The following is a 21973-nucleotide window of genomic DNA, read 5'->3' on the forward strand; positions in this document are numbered from 1 at the left end:
ATAGTACGGGAACAGGTTGGAAATAACACCATGACCAAATCGTATCGGATGATTCCAGGCTTATGAGGAGCGAATGGAACTGGTTATCTCCGTTGCAAATGCTGTTGTACACCGTGTATCCTGAATCTTGGTGTAGAAATCTACGGACCTGCAGGCATCACGGCCAAAAGACACAACCGTCCTCTACCATCTAGACCAGCAGGGACTTTTTGTGCGGGCTCTCTTTGGCTAATGGAGTTTCTCTCATGTGTGTGGTGCATTTCGCTCCGACGAGAAAAAAAACCCTCGGGAAGTTTCCGAGACGGTATCGTGCAGCATCACACTGTTCGGAACAGACTATTTGGATCAAGCTGCAGCTACAGCATGGTATGTTCGGGACAGAGCGGCTGAGTGGGCAGATTGGGCAATCTACGCGGCGTTACGTCGGGGTTCACGACGATTGTGCGTTCGAGAAGCCCAAGTTCCAACCCAGAGTTGAGCTGAGTTGCTGCGTAAAGCTCCAACTGCAGGTCCGCTGGCATGGAAATGGAATGGAATGGCAAGGCAAGGCCATGGTTTGTTACAGCGGCAGTCAACCTTAATTTAATTCAATTTGATGCTCGGGCCGCGAAAAGCTTAACGGCAGTAATGGCGAGTTTCGCAGGTTGAAGACGACGTCGTCTGTGTTCCGTCCGGTCGATACAAAAGCATCGCGGCCCCAGACGCCAGTGGCGCACGGGAAGCCCCCCAATGCCGCCCAAGACGTGTCAATAAATTACACAACGTAATCTTGCTGACTCCCGGTTGTGTATATCACTTCTCAGTCCAAATGGCTCGACTGTGAGTAATGGTGGAGGGAATTGACCATCCTTGTTCATCTTTCCTCGTCACTGACTTCCTTTGCAATGAGTTGCCATATTTGAGGACAACCAAAAATGGGCTGTTGACGTTCAGCATTCGGCGCGCTCTCAAATTCAGCCTTGGAAATGAACGACTTCAATATAAAACCATGCTTTAGCATCTCCCTACGCCGTCTCTTTCTCCCCGAACGAAGATGACTGTCCGTATTCTCCAACAACAGGCGGCACAGGATGCTCGCCAAACGGCCGCCTCTATGCCCATACACAAATCCGCAGTCATGGCCCTCGGCTAATAAAATACAGGCCGCAAGACCCTGCCGTCCCTACAAGCAAACGTTACAACAAGCTCAAGTCCCTCTGCGAAGCACACGACTCTGAGGACGCATGGGTGCGGGGCATCGACGCCCAAGACACGTACATTGGATTTCTCATCATGTCCATCTGGGCCCGGAAGAATGGCACTGCACTCTACATGGGGCTTTATGATTTCTCGTCGCTATCTAGGAATGGCGTTTGGGTCACGGGCGACACAACTGGCCATCGAGCATGTGAAGACGAATCACCCACAGGCGAAGCTGGGGAGACTCGGGCGCTGGGGAGCTGACTTCTCCGACGAGTTTTCAACGTTATTGAATGTTAGCCTACAGGGGACTAGAGGCTTCGGAATGGGAAAGGGGAGATTGTGATGGGATTAGACGTTCATCATGGCCCCTGTCCCTGCTAGCTTGGTGAGCATACGACGAAACGACTATGTTGGTCTGTCTAACCACTTGACAGGCAGACAATCATGTGCATCACCATTCCCCAGCCTCGGTTGGCGATATTCCCCAGGATTTCTTCCCCAGGATTTCGTCCCCGGATTTCGTCCCCGGATTTGCTTCTCCAGGTTCTTCTTCCCCAGCCGTTCCTGGTTCCACCTGTCGCTCGGACACGTTCTACGCTCTCCCCAAACTAGTCGACTAGTGGGTTGCAAAACGGGATAGAAGCACACCAAAGCTGCAGTAGCGGATCACGGGGACGACAATGTATTCTCAGCTACACAGTCATGTTCCAGCGCCGGCCTTGGTCGACGTCGACCATCGCCTGCCTTTCCAAGACAACTGGCCACACAGGGTTGTACTGTTCAAGACCCTAGGCTGGCACCATCCCTTGCCTTGACTCAAGATGTAACCGCAGTGTCCAGGTACGAGAATCGCAATGGCATTTCAGACGCTACAGAGCAGAGCTTCACAGGTTTTCGAGTGACGAGGAGCCGAGGCCATAGTCGACGACACCCAAGCAAGGAACGCTTCATACAGAGAGCGGGGAATCATCTACACATGTAGTATAGATATATTAATCTTGTGTCCTCTTTGGAATGTCTTGTTTCATGGTCTGCCCCCGTGGACCCCAAATAACGTCTTGCTCTTTCAGCCAAGCCCATTCAACAAACCTTGTATCTTAAACGAACCTTTATTGGCGTTCTGATCATCTCTCACAGCAGCCGCCGTCACCATGTTCCGCATCCTCCTGATTTCGCTGTTGCGCTTCCTGGGCTTAGTCTCCGTCAGCCTCCCTCTCGTCTCAAGTCGGGCGTTGAACCAGCCACGAGCTCTTCCCCCAAGCATAGATTCCTTCTATAAGCCGCCTGCGGGCTTTGAATCCAAAGCGCCCGGCACTATTCTACGCCAACGCCTTGTTATATCGTCCTTTTTCGGACTCATCCCAGACCCAGTTGAAACATGGCAACTCCTCTATCGCACAACAGCCATTGACGGCTCGCCCATTGCCACAGTGACGACAATCTTTAAGCCTCTCTTCCCCAAGAAGGACCGCTTCGTCTCGTTCCACACGGCATACGACAGCTCGGCCTCCATTTGCAACCCCAGCTACAACTACCAACTAGGTGCCCTGCAGGTTGACCTGATTTCATCAGCCGAGTTTCTCCTATTACAAACCTATCTGCTCTCCGGCTACATCGTGGCGTCACCAGACTATGAAGGGCCCGATGCGGCCTTCAGCCCCGGCCGACTCGAGGGGATGGGTGTCCTAGACGGCATGCGAGCCGTGGTGAATTTCAAAAACACACTGCACTTCTCCACGTCCACCCCCATGATTGTCGGCGTCGGGTACTCTGGCGGCGCCATCGCAACTGGCTGGGCGGCCTCCCTCCAGCCAACGTACGCCCCGGAGCTGGCCATGAAGGGCTGGGTGCAAGGCGGCACTCCAGCCAACCTCACGGGCATTCTGACATTCATTGACAATACCCTGTTTAGCGGCTTCCTGCCCGCCGCCATCGACGGCCTGACGAAGCCAAGCGCGTACGGCGCGCAGCTGGGCCCCCTCGTCGAGAGCATCGTCACGCCACGCGGCCGGGACATCCTCAAGTTCGCCAACACCAACTGCGCCGTCGCCAACCTCATCGCCTTCCCGGAGCAGTCGGTGCTGTCCACCAGCATCCAGAGCCTCGGCCCCGGCCTCCTGTACCACCCGGACGTCGTGGCGGTCCTGCAGCGAAACACCATGGGCGTTTACAAAAACGAGACGCCCACGGCGCCCGTGTTCGTCTACCACGCCAGCAACGACGAGGTTGTCCCGTACGCAAACGCCTCTACCCTGGTCGACGCGTGGTGCGGCTACGGCGCCAGCGTCAAGTTCACCACGTTTGCCAACGGCGGGCACGTCACCACCGAGGTTGTCGCCATCCTCGACGCCCTGCAGTTCGTCAAGGACGCCTTTGCCGGCACGGTCCCCGGCGGCTGCTCGCGGAATACGGAGCTCAGCAGCACCCTGAACCCCATTGCCCTGGGCGTGGCGCTCGAGCCGTTGCTGATAGGGCTGATCGAGGTGCTGGCGATTGCGGGAAAGAACGATGCCAATATCCTGAAAGACATCAAGACGCTGGGCAAGCACTGAGCCTAGCGCTACTGAACGAATTGCACGTACGTATCTGCTTTGTTGAATGGGCCATGTTGTGCCGTCTGGTGAGAGGGAGCGAAGGCGCACGCGGCAGATGGACAGCCCCCGCCACGGGACAGTGTTGTGTATATAATGACCTAGTTTGATGAAAATGCTTTACAGGGCCGCAGAGCCCGCTGATTTGCGCACATTGCTCACAAACAGTGCGTTCCAAACAAATGATGCTGTTGCGTTCTGTTCGTAGGGTGGAAATCGAAACATCGATTGATGTCTGGTGGTTGCTTCGCGCGGGGCTGCAGGGATCAATCTATTGATCGTCCCCGCGTTCACGTTCATGCACCAGACACAAGAGGCAGGTGGATCAACAGAGAGCGCTTGAGGGTGTGGGTGATGATGGCGACGGCGACGGCCGCCCGACGCCATCGAGGAAGGACCCAAGGCTTGGGCTTGATTAGCAAGAAGATTGATGCCGGATTGGTTCAATGCTACGGGTATGGAGCCTGGACTTCAACCCTGACCAGTTGACGCCTAGTTGACCAGAGTCCGGGCGCCAACATTGAACCGCCCAGGTACCTGGACTCGGGACGACGGCGCCCGGCAACGCCATGAGACATCGGTCAAGGCCCAGGTGCCAGTCTCGCTCTCAGACCCACTTCGTCACATCGCTGTCCATCGTCGTCACCGCCGTCCAGGACTATCCTCTCCTCCCCCAACTCCCTTCCCCTTCTCCATTCGCATCACTTGCCGCTAACCAGACTCTGCTGTCCCGAATCCCACCACACTCATTGCACCCTCCTGCTATTCATAGCGAACAATGACGAGACGGACGCCTCTGCCCAGCCCCCAGTCTTCTGTGCTGCCGTTGCGCCAGCCTTCCGCGCCAGCTCCAGCTCCAGCTCCAGCTCCCGTCACCACCACGATAACAACCGCATCCCCCAAATCAAAGAACTTCATCCTCGCCGACATGGACGGCCGCGCATCCCGCGAGAATCGCGCGTGCGCAAGCTGCATCTCCAAGCTGACACCCAGCGAAATCGGCCAGGTCAACTGGCATCTTGCCCAAGACCAGGCCTGCCGCCTCTGCCAAGTCGCACAATGCAAACCCGAGGCCTTCACCAAGCCATTCTGCGACTTCCTGCAGGAAAATCCCACCGTGTTCCACACCGTCGACTACTTCAAGCGCAAGTTGAGTGACAGCGGCTTTGAAGAGGTACGCCAGACACAAACAAACTCCAGGTTGTGAAGAGGCATCGCCGAAATAGTGCTAACACATCGCAGCTCTCCGCGCGAGACTCGTGGAATGGCAAAGTCCACCCCGGAGGCAAGTACTGGGTCACCCGCAACGGCAGCACCATCATCGCCTTCACCGTCGGCGCTGCCTACAAGCCCGGCAACGGCGTGGCCATGATCGGCGGACACATCGACGCCCTCACCGCGCGCCTCAAGCCCATCAGCAACCGGCCCAGCAGAGCAGGCTACGTGCAGCTCGGCGTGGCCCAGTACGCCGGCGGCCTCAACCAGACCTGGTGGGATCGCGACCTCAGCATCGGCGGCCGTGTCGTGGTTCGCGACCCCGAAACCGGCAAGACGTCCACCAAGCTCGTCAAGCTTGACTGGCCGATTGCCAAGATTCCCACCCTCGCGCCTCACTTTGGCGTGGGCATGTTTGGCAACAACAACAAGGAGACGCAGGCCGTCCCCGTCATCGGCCTCCAGAGCTCGTCCCAGCATGATGCCGAGCCTCTCGGCCCCGAGGGCGCCTTTGTCAACACCCAGCCGCCCAGGCTCGTGCAGCTCATCGCCAAGCAGCTCGGCATCACCAGCTACGCCTCCATCCTCAACTGGGAGCTCGAGCTGTACGACAGCCAGCCCGCGCAAACATTGGGCATGGACAGGGAGTTCATCACGGCCGGCCGAATCGACGACAAGCTCTGCTCCTGGGCCGCCCTGACGGGTCTCCTTGCCGCCGACACCAACACTGACGACAGCTACATCAAGCTCGTCGCGCTCTTCGACGACGAGGAAATCGGCTCCTTGCTTCGACAGGGCGCCCGCAGCAACTTCCTTCCCATTGTCATTGAGCGCACCGTTGAGGCCCTCAACCCGTCCACCTACGGGCCCGGGCTCCTCGGCCAAACGTACGCCAAGTCGTTCCTCCTCTCCGCGGACGTTACCCACGCCGGCAACCCCAACTTTTTGGAGAATTACCTGGACGACCACGTGCCGCAGCTGAACGTCGGCATAGCCATCTGCGGTGACTCCAACGGCAACATGACCACAGACGCCGTGTCGACCGCCATACTCCGAAGGGTTGGCGAGATTATCGGTGCCAAAACCCAGGATTTCCAGATCCGCAACGATTCGAGAAGCGGTGGGACCATCGGCCCTTCCTTGTCCAGCGCCATGGGCTGCAGGGCTGCAGACGCCGGGCTCGCCCAGTTGAGCATGCATTCTGTTCGCGCCACGACGGGAGCCCTGGACCCAGGTTTGGGCGTCAAGTTCTTCAAGGGATTCTTAGATTTGTGGGAGCAAATCGACGGGGAGTGGTCCTGAAGCGACTTCCTTTTTTTTTCACCCATTGTGTATCTAGACTGGTATCATAGATCATGGTATCATAGATGAGGAGTTCCAAGAGTGAGTGCATTTCTTGTAATAAAGATGGCGGGATCGCGCACACCATGCCATAGAGTATAAAGCTAGACATGCTATCTAGAATATAAAACTTGCGAATATTACATGCGCGCTTTTTCATGCTACGGGAAAAAATGACATGACACCCACATGACGGCGCCCGCTTCGTCAACCTCGAGCCTCACCTGCCTCCAGCAAGCTCGCTACCTCTGCCTCGTCATCCTCGTCATCCTCATCTTCCTCTTCGTCGCTTTGCTCAATGGCTTCATCCTCCACTACTTCACCTGGCTTGCGTCTCTTGACGAAATCCTGCTTATGCGCCTCGGCAAGGATCTTGGAAAACGACCGCGCGCTAACGGTATCCGCGCGCCGGCGCAACGCGCTCAGAGTCGACGCCACGGCCGTAGAGCTGCCCGACTGCGCCAAGTCGTGCCTGGGCTCGTCACTCATCAATACAGGAGACATCTCCTCGCTGGCGCGGTCCATGAGCGGTTCGATGCGATACGGGAGGGGGACGTCGCGGGACGCCTTGTACTGGGAGACGTTGGCGCAGTGTTCGTTTTCGACGCGGAAAAGAGCCCACATTCCGCGGCGGACGATCTCGACAAAGGACACGGCGAAGGCAACCAGGGTTGAGTGCTGGAGGTCGTGGGTGAAGATGGCGTAGAAGATCCACGCGAAACGGAGCACGGGGTCGGCAACCATGATGAAGTAGTACGGCCAGCGGCGTTTGAAGGCCAGGATGTCGCGCAGCGCAAAGTGCCGTGCGTCAGTTTGCAGGAGGGAAAAGTCCATGAAGAGATCCCATATAGCTTTGCTGGGTTCAGTACAGAAAGTTTTGGCGGAAAGGGGGGGAAGGGGGGTCCCAAGGTTGTTACTTACAGACGTATATACCATTAATGGTGGAAAATGCTATGTAGAGGGCTAGGTTGGAGCGGGTGCCGTTGATACGGTACAGGGAGAGCATCACGGTAGATAGAATGGTCATTATGTACTTGCCGCCGTTGACAAGATGGGGAAACACATTGCAAGTGTCCTTGTATCTGCGGACGCATTGGAACAAGCGCCAGAGGGGCGGCAGTGCCATGAAGAAGCCTAAGAGCCGAGAATGATTCGAGTTACATTGCGAGGGATTGTCCCATTTGTTGGCGTATAGACAGAAGAATAGTTCGATATTCTGCGCCTGTTAGCGTAATTATTTCCAGGGTAGGAGCGGGGACGCGTACGGCCATAGAGTATGTCAGTGAACAATACATGTCTCCGAGAAAGAAGTCCCGGAATTCAACGGGGTAAAAACCAGCTAGCAAAAGCCGCCACTGCCACGAGTCAGCTCAAAATCCCGTCGCGCTGGATGCTGCATAACTTACATGAGCATAGACAAACCATGAGCGGCTCTTGTGAGACAGCGTCGGTCCAGGGAAGAATATAATGGCGGCAGTGATGGAAATCAAAATCACAGGATAGTAAATATAGAGCCAATCAGGACCGTATCGGCTAAAGTTCATCCACATAAAAATACCCAATAGTAGTAAAAAGAAGCTCGGGAACTCTGCAAGTCGCCGCCAATCAAGCACGCTTCGCTGGTCAAACTCGAAAATAAACCGGTAATTGATCTTGTTTTTGGTCCATATAAAACAATTGATGCAAAAGAAGGAGAACATGAAGAGCATGAGGAAGTATCCCGCATATAGCTGCAAGAGGTAGCTGGTTTGGATTCGAAGGTCGGCATCGCTGTCGAAAAGCAGCTGTGAGCCGGATACCAAGCCCTCGACGGTGAAAATAAGGCCAGTGCCAATGAGAAATCCGTTGATAAATGAACTTCCGGATTCACTTCTTGAGCGCTTCGAAAGACTTCTGAGCTTGCCGGCTGCAAGTTTGTGGTTGCCGCGTTCAAAGTATCGGGCGTACAAGTCTTCCACTGCCTTGATGTGCCCATCAAGGGTGTCACTATTCACAAACCCGGCCGTGTTGACCTTTTCATTCATGTAGCGCAACGTCGGCCGGGCATTAACAGCCTTGTCAAACTTCTTGTTGAGCTTGCGAAACGCAGTCCGATTGAGAAGTGCATACGACTTGAGGAGTTCCAGCCCACGGTAGAATTCTTGCAAAGCCAATTTTAACTTGCGCTTGGCCGTTCTATACGACACGTCCTCCTTTTGCCGCCGCCTACTGTAGTCTCTCGTTGCATCACCAGCTGAAGCGCTTGCTGGAAGGTATGGTGTGTTTGGCATATTCCGAAGCGCCTTGGAATTAGGTCCCAGCGGGAAGATTTTAGCCTTCAGCGGTTGAACCCATCCATTGGGGTTGTCCTTGGAATTCTCGGCGTCGGTGTATTGGCCATTGTCAGGATCATTGTCACGATTCGAGGCTATTTCGTGAATGCGTCGGTTGCGCATTTCATGAAGCTGTTCTCGTAACAGAGCGAGTCGTTGTCCAGCTTGGTCCTCCTTGAGCTTGTAAAAGGACTCGACCTTTTCCAGTTCCGAGTCTAAAAATGCATAGAACTCTCTTTCCCTCTCTCGCACCAGGTCAAATTCGTTGATCCCACCATCCATCCACGGCATATCCCGTTTCATTGGGCCATATGCATTTGAAAGAATTCGCCGTAATTGTGATGGCGACTCTGCCAGGGCACCTCCAGTTATTGACTGTCGCCGTGCCGCGGAAGACTGTTCGACTATGTCGTTCCTAGTAGCAGTCACGGGTTCGGCTGTTGAAGCCCGTCGTTGTGTGGGAACTGTGTTGCGACCCTTTATCGCCGCGGTCGGTTTCAAGAGTCCCAAGGAGTCGGAGGCACTGATGGCGGGTGCCGGCAATGCAAAGTCACGACTGGCCTTGTCCTCGCTTTGCCTCAATGGGCTATGCTTCGGCGGCGTCGGCACAAAGCTCCCATAGTGCAGGTCGTTGCCGTCGCCTCTTAATGCCTCGTCTTCGTCCGCGTGGGCAGCAATGGAGATGGGATTTGATCCAGGAGTGGCAGATCCATTGCTTCGATTTGGAGCCCGTGGAGGTGGGCCAGACGAAGAGGTGGGCAGGATTGCTGTTCGGCCATGGTTGCTCGACCGAAACAAGGACTGAGTACGGTTCGCAGATGTCTTCGGTGTTCTATTAATTGCTCGTGAGACGGCTTTAACGTACTTCTTGCCGGCCTTATAGTTGAGGTACTTGATGCGCCATTCTAGAAACGAGAACAAGGGGAAGGGGGGGAATAGTCAGCCAATAGTCTCGTTCCTCTATACAGACAAAGTCCCAAATGTTGCCAGTATCAATTCATGACGGGGCAGACGCAGCGTCTCCTCGAAGCAGCAAGGCACGCGCGCAAGCGATGTAAAAGAAGATTTCAATCTTGACACTCACCTGGGACGGCATCTCTCTCGAGCTCCTTGGCGAACTTCATGGCCGGCGGTTCAGCTGCAGCGCAGCCTTCAACTGATGCAGGTGCATGTGCGAGAGCTCAAGTTGAAGAAGCAGGACCGGAGTGGCCAAATGTTGGGTAACGACGGGATGGAGGATGGCGCTATTGTACTCCTTCCCCGGTAGATATCTGAGCGAGCGACAAGTGACCACGCTGGCCAAGACGTGTGAAGTTGGTGAAGTTGCGAATGGTCGTCAAAGTTTGGCCACGAACTGGCATGTCGATGTTGAAGAGCAAATGGAACAAGTTGGAACAAGACCTCTCAGAGGCGAGATTTGCACAACGTGCCCTGACCATCTCAGACATGGACCCACCAATTTGCACCCGGAGTCTCTTTTGAAGAGGTCGAGTGGCTAATCAGATTGCACCTGACTGGCTAAAACGGCCATACGGGTGGTTGCTGGTGGATATAATAATCGGGGGCGCCGGGGTTCAATCTTTGTCTTGGATATGCGCCGCCACTGATCTGCCAAATGTGGCTCATCAAGCCGCCGCGCACATGCATCAAGCGGACTCATGTTGAACGTCTGGGGTACGGACGGGGCAGTCGTCGGGCATTGGGCACAATGACAGTGAAGGCATCTACAAGAAGGCAGTGACGTGTTGTAGCCATCATGTCAACCGGTGCAAGTTGCCGGATTCTTCCGTCTTGTCTTCACCTTGTCCACTAGTCGTCCCCGTCGCATAATAATCCATGATGCGTTGCGATGCCCATCTTGCCTCATCATCAGCCACTCGTTGCCTGGCCCGTTTCCACCCGCTCCAACCGTCCTATCGTCTTCGGTACCAGACCCATCCAGCCGTTGGTTGTTTTTGGCCTGCCACACCACTTAGTATTGAGAGGTGCTGGGGCGAGAGATCGAGGTCGCGTGATGCACCCACCACCTTAATTAATGTTCTCTAAAGTGTAACGTTAGTTGGTACCGGCCTTTCTCACCATGTCGGACGGGCCAACTGGAACCGCGCCGCACTCAACAACGTCCGAAACCATTGAGACCCGTTTGGTGACGTATTGTCATTCCAAACATAACCGCCGTTTTTTTTTGTTCGTTTCCCTTTCCCTAGCTATCCTAGCGCTTGCACCGGGGGAATCTGTTGATATAATAATCCACCACCATGTCAAAACCATCATCACCAACTACCCGCACTCATTTCTCATAATTGCCAACTAGTAATTTCGAAGCCTATCATTGCAGAGACCCATCAAGGCTTTACCATCAGTGCCATGTTCATCGTGTACACGTCCCACATCTTGCTCATCTTGACGCCCGATGTACGTCACGATATTGAAAGTCGACCCCCAGCCTACCAAGTGTCTACATTACGTGCAGCCCAGGCCCAGCTCAATAGAGTGAGATGGAAATTGTATGCAGTAACCAGAGAAACCACCAGCATTAAAAAGGGCTAGAAAGGTGAGACTTGTGAGACTTGTCCTGCGGGTTCGTCTCAGAGCCATGTTTCAGACATTACCCTATATGAGAACGAAGAAAAAAAAAGACTTTTGAGTATCAATCAACGCGGCTAATTGAACCCCAAGTTTATATCGGCACATCGTCGTTGAAACTAGTCACCGTGAACATGTACTCGGTTGGAAGGGCGCAGCTTAACCGTTGATGCCGTGATCTCTCTTCATTCATTGTCAACAATTAAAGTCGCCGACTGCACTGCCTTTATTCGGCGGCACATGACCAGTGAACTGCCTAATCTGTTGATACCTACGGCGTAACAATTGAATTCAACCCTGCCCAGAGGTTAGGGCATCTGGAAATCCAGTCAACAGACCTAGTTCATGCACCAAGTCTTGCGAGGTGGCACATCTTGTTTGCAAACGGTTCACAAACCTCTCTCAATGGTCAGGACCACATCACCCAGCATCGTGTCTACTCTCGTGATGAAGACCTCCGCCAGCAGGCGCCGCTAACATGAGCAGCCGAGTCTGACTACCTAAGAAAGTCGAAGCCTCGCCGGCAGCGGTCGAACCGTCGAAGTCATCGTTAGCCAACCAGACATCATGGGCAACTCACCGCTTCTTCGCGTCTGCGCGTTTGGACCTCTACCCAATTTGAAACTCTAAATCTCCGAGGCAGTGTGCAACATAAACTTCAGAAACAGCAGGAGAGTCTCCTCACACACAGGCCGTTATGGACTTCTACCCCGATGTAGTACTCCTTATGCAAGACGACGTCCAGGGTGGCGACCAGATATGCAGCTCACCACTCCACATTGCTGCCAGAAAGTGATATGCTAACGCCGTGCAGATACTCTTAGAGACGGGAAAGGTGGGTATTGAATGCAGAAGGGACGGAGATTAACGGCACGCTGTGTTTGTGTGCCGCACGACACGGCCATGGGGACGTGGCCCAGTTGCTCCTCCGAGCACAACGCGTAGAGATCGATACCAGACGAACTTGTACACTGAGCACCACTCATGTGGGTGGGGGGACAAGGAAATACTCCGTACCCAATACGCTTCATGATGTTGGCAAAGTCCATCTGATACTCGGCTGGGCCATAAACTCGGGCTGCTACAAAATCGTCCACAAGCTCTTATGAATAGCCCAAACAAGCACCAAGTAACTCTCACCACCGCAGAACGGGAGCCAATGCTTCGGGAAGCAGTCCGATCTAGATGCGTATTTTTTTGTGTTGTTGGCGACCAGGGCAAGGGAGGCACAAACTCAAGAGCAATACTGGACGGCAATAATATAAGCGATGCGGTTAAAAAACGAATACTGACAACTCTCTTCAGATCTTGTTTTCGTGAATGAAAGTAAAATCTTTTTTAGCCCAAAATACAAGTTCCATTAAGGCCAATGTTGCCGGGGACACGCAACCCGACATAGCATGTCGGATCAACTTCTTCGAGAGCTGGAAATTACGTCAGTTCATTATTCCAAGGATGGGTTTCAAGTACATACATACATGTCTTCATCACCCCTCACATTCATATCAACGGGAGGGGCGCTGACCACAGTGTTGTGACTTACATGCTGCCTAATTGCTTTTTTGTATACACTTCCAGTTCACTTTTGGGGGAGAAACCTGCCATTCTGACAAAGATTGACTACGGATTACCCTTTTACATCACAGTATGTACAGCTCTCGTTGCATGACATGGCATGACATGGCATGGCATGGCAGATCAGCGTGGCAGGGATAATGTGCATTGTCGTGCGGCATTGAGTTACACACTCCGCGTAGCACAAGGGCAAAAGGGTACACACTGGAAATTGATATTCGAGTTGGGGATTTCCCCGTGCCCGCATCCGTTTGATTGCGCCGTGGTACAGCCAGTTGAAGGGCACATCAGTGACACCGTAATGGTTACTACTGGTGGACATGGGCAAGTCGACTGTTGAACATACATGGCCTTGCTTACCCCATGCCTGCCGGCCACCATCCACCTTGATGTCGATGTCTGGCTCTCGTACAGGCCTATGTATATCCCTAAAAGAGATAAGCGACCTCATGACAAGGATGTGCTTTGGACATTTCGGCAACCGTTGGCATTGTTCAGGTTATACTGCATCATCCCTGTAAGCTATTTGGACCGCTATTTGCATGATGGGGAGGAAAGCCCTCTCTGACTGATTGCAGAGCGCCTGAGGGCAGGTTCACGGCAAGTTATGCTGGCAGACAGATGCCTCACAATTTGTGTCTTAGAGTTGGCTTGGCCCGCCATGATGGCCCGCCATGATGGCCCGCCATGATGGCCCGCAGCAATGGCCCTCAAGTCGGACGTTGAAATGTTTAATTTATGGGGGCCGAGTTGTTCGGGTAGGGCATTATGCTTTTCGGGAACTCTGGATACCGGTTTCCAAGTCGTCTTCGGCCATCATTCCCGACACCAATGTGGAAGAGTTTTGGGCCAACCGCCAACTCTTAATGGCTCCCCCCCCTTTTAGACCTGATGAGCCGGGATGTTGAGGATCAATTGGTTGTATGTACATGTACGGCGCAAATGTGAAGGAGAGTCCGTAAGCGCCAGTGGCAGGCAACACCTTGTTTGTTTCTGTATTGGGCAGCTAATCCTTGTCCAATATTGCCTCAATGAGGCAATATTGGTGGGTTCACCAGTCCATCTTGTCGGGGCATCTTGTCCATTTTGTTGTCCTGTCCCTTGTATACGCCTGGCAATGACAGTTTGATAAGCCGGAACTTTTTTCTTCTTTTACGCCCGACAAGGTTCTAGAGAAGCTTGGTTCCACTTTGGTGTTTCTTGTTACCAAAGGGTGAGACGATAACTTTCACCCTCACAGCCAATTATCCGCAGCTGACGCTACACGAGCCACTACTCTGGTTCGGCAGTTTGCTACACATGCCGGCTTGGGTGATATTGTAACAGTCGGGTGTTGGGATTGTGCTCTGCTCCCGTGATGATAGTCGGAATTTTGACCAATGCTAAAATGAACAGTACTCTCCGGAAGACACACCGCTTCTGTCAAATCGCTTTTGATCAGCCGGCGTCAAGAACCACATCATGCAATCACCAGAAAGCATATCTCATATGTCAGCTCTCACAATGACTCATATAAAAGAAGTAATAACAGTCGTTTGACTGAACAACCACACTGTCGGCTGGCAAATCTGTGTGTCTTGACAATGCCACGAGTGTTCTGATAATCAACGACAATACCGCACAATGGTCCAAGGCAGGTTTCGTGGAGGAAGTATTGCCTGTATCGGATTGCATGCAAGGCGGGCTAAGCAAACAACGCATAGCTGGATCTTTCTTGGAGGGATGGCGAAGACGGTGAGATTTGGTACTCCTAGAGACCCTTTGCACTCCTCTTTGGCGGAACGATGCCCAGACCCACCGATTTGTTGTACTCTTGACAGTATGCAGGTTATAGTGAAGTGTGTGACACAAGCGTCGTTCCAGGTAGATGTATCAATTGAGATGATTCGAATAACCTTCTTACTGAAGGAATCAAATCATATCGAACCGAGTGCAACTCAACTTCCGGCCGCCCCTAGATTTCAAGGATACTACCGCTCAATATTATATGCGCCATCGCCATGTTGGGCGCCCTATGGCGGCGCCAGTGCCGTCGTAGGTTGTCTCACCATCCCTAGTGGAGAGCCACTCTGATATTGAACACACTTTATTGATGTTCGTCAGAGAAGGCTTGAAGCGAGGAATCGTCATCTGGTCGTGATGTGATGTCTAAGATTGCTTATACTAGTAGAGCCACAGCGTCGCTTTTGATGGATACCGCAGCTTCCTAGGCTTGGCCAATATGCGAGCTTTGCACCATTCAATGTGAAGTGGGTTGAGGAAGACTGATGGACTGCCCAGTCAACTACGGAGTACAAGGAGGACGGTTATGGAGGACGGGTCATACGTACAATCCCATGCTTTTTCCATTAATGGGGCACTAGCGTGGTATTTGAGGGTGGTGGATTGAAGTGCAAATGAGTGCAAATGTAAATACATCTGCAGATGACGATGCGAGTCAAGGACAAGAACAAATGTGTGTGTTCCAAGTTGGGGCTTCTTCTGCACATGTCCACGGTGCCATCCGGAGCAACTCCAGACCCTGGGCTAGCGCCAATAAAATTTCGTGCTGGCTGATGGGAGCGAGTCCACGTTGGGAGAATCGTGATTTGCATCCCTGTCGCCCATTACCTCACCATTGATGATAAGCAATTGATTGGCTTGGTTGCGCCTCATACTGGCGTTGGGCCTGAACAGTCCCCGCCCGCCACACATGGTCGGACCGTTCAGCTGGGGAGGGGAGCGGACTGGACGCCAGTACGGAGTACGGAGTAAAAGATACCGAGTGCTCAGCAATCTTCGAGCTGGGCACACAAGGTGTGGTACTTACGTACCTACCGAGGTACGGAGCAGTCAGATGTAGTAGCACTAAGACCAGTCATCAATTGATAGAAGCCGCCGCACCACAGTGGCTTTGGATATATGCTGTGAGTCGCGAGTTGTGCAGCAGGAGATGTCGGCATCTCCATGTTGCAGGTGGAAGGTGTGCCTGGTGCTGTGGGTTGTGGGCCAGGTTGTTGGGAATGACTTGGAAGGTGCGGCGACAGACCGGTCGACATCAATTGATCCAACATGGCTAGACGGCGCAGGCGCAAGCGCAGGTGCAGGTCCAACATGGAGCTTTCAATGTTGAACATGATGGACGGGCACAGAGCAGCCGAAGTCGAGATTGGACCTTGACGGTTTAATTTTGACCACATGTGCTGTCACTGCAGTCCAAAGCCCGCCAACGAGAACATTCAAGACGGCTCGTGAGCCTGTCAGCCCAAACGGCCCAGCTGAGGTCATGACATGAACGACATGTGTATGTATGTACAGACTCCGTAGTACGTACTATGGAGTAGCGGGAATCCCACGACTCTTGCGCCAGTGCCATGGCGCCTCCAAACATTGAATCAAACATTGAATGCTGCCAACCCAATGCAGGCCCCGGCGACATCCGTAGCGTCCAGTGGACGGTGTCCACATCGCCTGTGCTGGCAGCAGTTGAGCTGCGCTGGGAGTTGACGCCAGAGTCCAGGCGTCGGTGCCGGCATTCAACCGCCAACCGCCAACCGGCCAACCGGCTGCCCCAGCCCCAGAACATGTCCCACCAGCTGGCTTGCTCGGTCCCATCGACTGCTTCTCCCCGGCCCAAGCGTGGCCGCCATGTCCTGTCTCACTGGCCGTCACTGGCCATAACCATGCCTCTCATGCAATCTCACCAGTAGACCGGCGACCTCAGTTCGCCTTGGGCCTCCTGCCTTAGCCTTGCCGCGCCCAGAACTTCAGAACTCGGCGACCCGTCCTCCGCACATGGCCGCATGGCTACGTTGGACCAATTGGCCGCCCATCCACTCAACCTGGTCGAAAGCCTCGGGCCTCCCATGCTGCAGAGAGGAGTTGACGAGGTCGAGTCTGCCGCAGCCAGTCAGCGTGTTGCCAGCCAGCACTGAGACCTGTTGACGCAAAACCAAAACCATAACACTGAGCAGACACACAGCCATTATTGATCACTCCACCGCGCCTTCTCGCAAAGCACGCCAATTAGCTTTCCAGTCCTCATCTTCTTTTCTGCGTGGGCACCTCCATTCCTCGCCCGGGTCCTCTCTTTCCCGCCTTGCACCAAGCTTCACCACCATTTGTGCTGTCTGGTGCGCTCGCTTTGTGCACGGGGCCTTCACTTTGAACATCATCTCGTACGCCCTCGTCTACCGAGTGTGCGCTGCTCTCCTGCCGCGAGGCTGTCGCTCGGTAGTTTCAGGCTGATAGGACTGAGACACTGCCGCTCCTTACCGTGCCCTTTGTCGTCGCTCGGCACAAGCAACCTTCTTTGCTCTTGCATCCCATTTTTGCTTCTGCAGACTCGCAGGGAAGGTCCGGTTCGATTGACCGCACAACAAAGAGACAATTCAACTCCCACTGGACTCGGCGTGGCTCATCTCGCCGCAGCTATCTTGTCGACCGCCATGCTAGAACCGCATGCGATATCCAGACCGATGGATCAAACAAACGCCTACGGCCACTCGCGGTCCCGAACGACCTCCTCCAACATATTCCCCATCCAGCAGCAACCGCCACAGCAACAGCCCGCTTCTCATTATCCGCAGGCAATGCCTACGCATATGCAGAACACGCGTCGGTCGCCGTCCGTTAACACATTTAGCACAACATCCAGCATGCAACCGCCGGCTGCATATCGGACTTCCTCGTCGACAGACCTCCGTCGTTCCATCTCCAGCCGTTCTGGTGGAACAACCGCGCCGCCATCCAGCTATGTTGCCCTTCTGCGCCGGCAAAAGGCCACAGTCTGGTGCGATCGAGCTCAGTATGAGGACCCTCGAGTAGCAGCTCAACAAAAGGCAGCCAAGATGCGCGCAAACCTTGAAGTGGTTGGCGGCGGGCGAGGTACTGTCGCTGCCAGCCGAACCAACACTGGAATCAGCGCGACTGGCAAAGTTGCTGCCAAGATCAGGCATCATGGCAAGACACCTGTTGTTGGGTATGCTCCAGGTGATACGAACCATGTCGGTGTTGGCGGCGTGCCTCTGAGACTTAGTGCCACAGAAGTGGAAGGAGAAAGTAGTGATGACGATGATACTCAGGCAGCATCTCGCGCACACCACCGCCGCACAGGAAGCAGTGGGCGAAGCAGCATTGGGAGCGGTCGACGAGGTCTGCAATATCGAGCCTCTGGCAGCTCCGTTACGGTTGGAGGCCAACGACGAAGTCCCGGTGGCACTCCGGAGCGGACTGGTAGTCTGATTGAGCGACCGGAACGAACTATGGACGACTCGGCGTCAGGACGGGCGCAAAGCTCACGGAGTGCCAGCAGCGGAGAACGAGCCGACAACATTGGTGAATTAAGTAGCAACCCTAAACTGGCAATCAATTCCCAGAGGCTTTCGGTTCTTGGTAGAGAGAAGAGCGTCAAGAGCGCTGACGAGCTTAAGCGACGAGGCAGCGTCGACGAGCGGACCGCAACACTCACATCCGGCCGCCTTTTCATTGCCAACCCTGATTAATCGACCACAACATGTGAATATAGAATATCGGCATATATCTCGCTGGCAGCAGTACTCAAAACAGTATCACTTTATTGGAATGCTCAAGAAGCAATTTTCATTACAGTGTGGGTATTTTCCAACCTATGGACTTCCTGGCCATTCGCTTTTCTCAGCCCAATGCATATCTCTGTCGTTTTGCGTCATCCCCGGTTGCATTCAAGGCGTTTGGGGACATTGATCATAATCACTCGCTATGTTAAAAGGTTTCGCAGGCTTTCGATACCTTTTAATCCCTTTGTTCTCCGTCATGTTTTACTACTTTCACTGATGTCCCTTGATTATCGTTGTGCTGGGCTGGCTAAAAGGATTCCGCGATTGGTTTTGTTTTCTCTCTCTGCGCATGGCGAGACAAAAGCGTGTGTTTGATGAAATGACAGACTAATATTGTCAATGGCCGGGAAGTGTATATATAAATATATATATATCAGTAATGGGAGAGAAATGGTTGCCGTTGGCCATCGTACTATGAATTACTAGCGTGTTTCCAGTCTTGCTCGATCATGTGTACATCTTGGTGATTCAGCCATGGGCAACTGGTAAGGTGGCAAGACGTTATCGCAAGGCCTCCAACCGCATCTCAGCCTTCCAATTGATTAGCAAGGCTACTAGGTTCACAAACGGCTTCGAACGGAGCATTGTAGACTTTTTTTTTTTCGTCAAGCCCACTTGCGTGCTAATCTAATGGGGCCTTTTGTCTCGTGCCAGTCCTCTCTCGTGTGAGGGACTAAACCTTGACCAGACTGGAACCTAATTGCATCATTGCCCCTTCATCAGCTTTTGTGACGAAGGCCAAGCCTCTACCATCCGTGAACGACTTAGCGCGGGGCGGTAAATGGATAGTGAATACTACTCTGTACTAGGTCAAAGGAACTCGCGCACCAGCCACAGATTTGGCCACTAGCAACTTATCTTGCTGTGGCTGCCGGGGGCAACTGCCAACACGTGAGGACGACCACAAGGTACGGAGTGCTCCGTACCTGGGCCACTTGACGCGTCCCGGGGTGAGTGCAATTCACGCGGAGCGCGTTCAAAGCTACCGACTTCCCAATCAACCACACCACTCCACTACGAGGATATGCTCTTTCCACATAAATTGAGACCGCTGATTTCTACACTCTTCAATACAGACTGAAGCGTGATCTGGCACTTGTTCTTAAGACTGGCTTGGGTTTTTACGGTCCCTAATTTGTTTTGTTCGCCACCGACTCGAGTTCGATCTTCGTGCCGCATCGAATGATTCGATCCCTCACCCCCCTTCTGACCTCTTGCCTGGTGGATAGCACCAGCCATTGACAAACCGGTTATTGCTGCTATTGGCGGCGACATTATTTCGATGCCGTTATTCGAAATGTCACCCAATGTACAGGAGACGAAAGCCAGCGGGCGAAAGAGGTGCCACGGTGAATTCGCTGCAGACATGATGAAGGTTGACGACGGGGGGGACGCAAAGACACCACAGCCTACTGCTATCAGGCGATCTGGCGACAGCTGTGAGCACCTGTACCATTCTGTAACGGGTTTCCCGTGCACAATGTGACTAACTCCGCCTAGTGCTCCCCCTTCGGGCTCAAATAGAACCTCATTCTTCACCAGGCGGGTCATCGCCACTCACTGAGGAAGGAAGTAGGACTCCCACCCGCGACTCTCCATCTCCAACTACACAAACCGACACAACCTTGGACAGCAACTCTTGTGATCAAAAAAATCTAGACACAATGGTGACTTCGAGCAAAGGCGCGGCATCAAAGCGGAAACGTCTCACGGCTGAAGAAAAAGTCGCTAAAGAAAAGGAACAGGCCGAGAAGAAAAAAGAGCGCGAGGAACAAGCTGCCAAGAGAGCCGCCGAAAAAGCTAGACAAGAAGAAGAAAAAGCCGCCCGAGTCAAAGAGCGGGAGGAGAAACGCAAACAAAAGGAAGAGGAGGATCGCCTCAAAGCCGAGCAACGGGACGAAAAGAAACGAAAGAAGGAGGAAGAACAACGCCGCATCCAGGAAGAAAAGGACAAAAAGGCACGGAGTCAGCCGAAACTGAATGCGTTTTTCAAGATTCCCGATACGCCAAAGAAGTCTGCCAACGGCAGCAACTCTGCTGTTGGAAGCCCTATCATGACCAACGGTGGTGATGCGCCTGCCAAGCCAATGGAGACCGAGTATGAGAGGCTGTTCAAGCCCTTTTTTATGCGGGAAAATACTCGTCTGGCCCCTTCAGCAACGCAGATGGACGAGGAAACTAGAGAGGCCAAGTCTCGAATCCTCGACAAGTTTGTTGCTAGTCAACGGGACACGGACAACCAAGAGCTCCCGCGATTCGACCCTGTAGAGGCACTACGCCTCCCGGCAAGAACTCCTAGACGCGGTCGCATTCATCATCCTGTTAAGCACATAATGGAGACAGCTTATAGGGATGCTGATAACTCGAATATTGTTGGCGCTTCCGGTGCAACCAGTATATTCCCGGAGGCTCGGCAGAAGCTGGCCAGCATTCCTCAAAAAGTGATTGCATTTTCCCACGATGTCCGACCTCCTTACTATGGTACAATTACATTGAAGTCCTATGCCTTGGGACGGGATGCGATGGTTAAACTTGCTCGCAAGCCTACGGGGCGACGACTCCCACTCGATTATGACTATGATTCAGAAGCTGAATGGCAAGAGGAAGAGGGCGAAGACGTTGACATGGATGACGATGAAGAAGAGCTTGATGATGAGGACGATATGGACGGTTTTCTGGATGATGCCGATGATGCCGGACTCTCCAGGCGTGTATTTGGAAACACGATGGAGCCCGAATGTACGGGCGTTTGCTACGAGAATTACCATCGCCTGGGCCCGAACCGAACAGTATATGAACACAAGATGGAATTCATTCATGGTAAGGGCTGGCTTTGTTATCCAAGATTGATTGTCCAATACTGACAGGGAGCGAGCAGAAGGACTGGAACAGACGTGGGGTATCGATCCTTTCTCATCTCAATATTGGGAACCAGAGGTGAAAGCACAGCCGGCCAAGGTTTCTCAGTCAGCACCTGAAAGCACCACAGAGATGCCACCACCCCCTGCGCCAACAAATGCTTTTGCCGCGCTCCATGGTGGCGCCGCAAACGTATCAGCTCCCACGAAACTAGTGAAGGCAGAGCTACTCAATGATTTCAAAAGAGCAATACTGGATAACAAGGCACTATCGAAGGTTGGAATCATCGACTTTATATTCCATCAGTTTCGCAACAGCGTCTCCCGCGCCGAGGTGAAAAATACCCTGGAGCACGTGGCTGAAAAGAAAGGAGCTGGCCGATCAAAGGAATGGGATCTAAAGCCTGGTCATGAGATTGTGCTGTGAAGACGGCACACAATGTTTGCTTTTGTACAATGATTATGGAATGGATTTAGCGAGGAGCAACTTGGCTGGCATTTAACATTCATACTTACCCGGGCGTCCCTGGCGCGCGCCTGTATACACCTTGCTAGAATGGCTCATGCCACAAATTTGATTTCTTGATGAGAAACACTCGGAACTTGACGCTCGTTATTGACTATTGTTTGTTGCACTGTCAACAGTGTACTTGCAGTGTATTTCCTGAGGATGACTGAGCAAGGCGTCGGATGAAGCGAGCATCATGTAGCGTGTCGGGTAACACTAGGAGTTGTGT

The 21973-nt window shown here is 53.3% G+C and overlaps 6 protein-coding genes across 6 annotated transcripts; 5 read left to right on the plus strand and 1 right to left on the minus strand.

Moving 5' to 3' along the window:
• Nucleotides 1-808: 808 nt before the first annotated feature.
• G6M90_00g003220 (uncharacterized protein) lies at nt 809-1443 on the plus strand (the record flags this gene model as incomplete). The annotated part of the gene is made up of 2 exons (XM_014686494.1): nt 809-819; nt 1143-1443. 2 exons carry the CDS (start codon nt 809-811, stop codon nt 1441-1443), a joined length of 312 nt encoding a protein of 103 aa, XP_014541980.1.
• An 890-nt stretch (nt 1444-2333) lies between these two features.
• LIP6_0 (Lipase 6) lies at nt 2334-3734 on the plus strand (the record flags this gene model as incomplete). Its single annotated transcript, XM_014686495.1, has 1 exon — nt 2334-3734. One exon carries the CDS (start codon nt 2334-2336, stop codon nt 3732-3734), a length of 1401 nt encoding a protein of 466 aa, XP_014541981.1.
• An 817-nt stretch (nt 3735-4551) lies between these two features.
• APE1 (Vacuolar aminopeptidase 1) lies at nt 4552-6290 on the plus strand (the record flags this gene model as incomplete). Its single annotated transcript, XM_014686496.1, has 2 exons — nt 4552-4947; nt 5016-6290. The coding sequence occupies 2 exons, from the start codon at nt 4552-4554 to the stop codon at nt 6288-6290; spliced, it is 1671 nt and encodes a 556-aa protein (XP_014541982.1).
• A 246-nt stretch (nt 6291-6536) lies between these two features.
• On the minus strand, nt 6537-9765 carry G6M90_00g003250 (uncharacterized protein; the record flags this gene model as incomplete). The annotated part of the gene is made up of 5 exons (XM_014686497.1): nt 6537-7180; nt 7251-7545; nt 7595-7684; nt 7736-9546; nt 9726-9765. The coding sequence occupies 5 exons, from the start codon at nt 9763-9765 to the stop codon at nt 6537-6539; spliced, it is 2880 nt and encodes a 959-aa protein (XP_014541983.1).
• Nucleotides 9766-17229: 7464 nt separating this feature from the next.
• G6M90_00g003260 (uncharacterized protein) lies at nt 17230-18285 on the plus strand (the record flags this gene model as incomplete). The annotated part of the gene is made up of 1 exon (XM_014686498.1): nt 17230-18285. The coding sequence occupies one exon, from the start codon at nt 17230-17232 to the stop codon at nt 18283-18285; it is 1056 nt and encodes a 351-aa protein (XP_014541984.1).
• A 1390-nt stretch (nt 18286-19675) lies between these two features.
• On the plus strand, nt 19676-21663 carry G6M90_00g003270 (uncharacterized protein; the record flags this gene model as incomplete). The annotated part of the gene is made up of 3 exons (XM_066129546.1): nt 19676-19817; nt 19879-21198; nt 21257-21663. 3 exons carry the CDS (start codon nt 19676-19678, stop codon nt 21661-21663), a joined length of 1869 nt encoding a protein of 622 aa, XP_065985991.1.
• Nucleotides 21664-21973: the final 310 nt, after the last annotated feature.

This window comes from Metarhizium brunneum, chromosome 1 (genome assembly GCF_013426205.1).
Source record: "Metarhizium brunneum chromosome 1, complete sequence".
Taxonomy (NCBI): Eukaryota; Fungi; Ascomycota; class Sordariomycetes; order Hypocreales; family Clavicipitaceae; genus Metarhizium; species Metarhizium brunneum.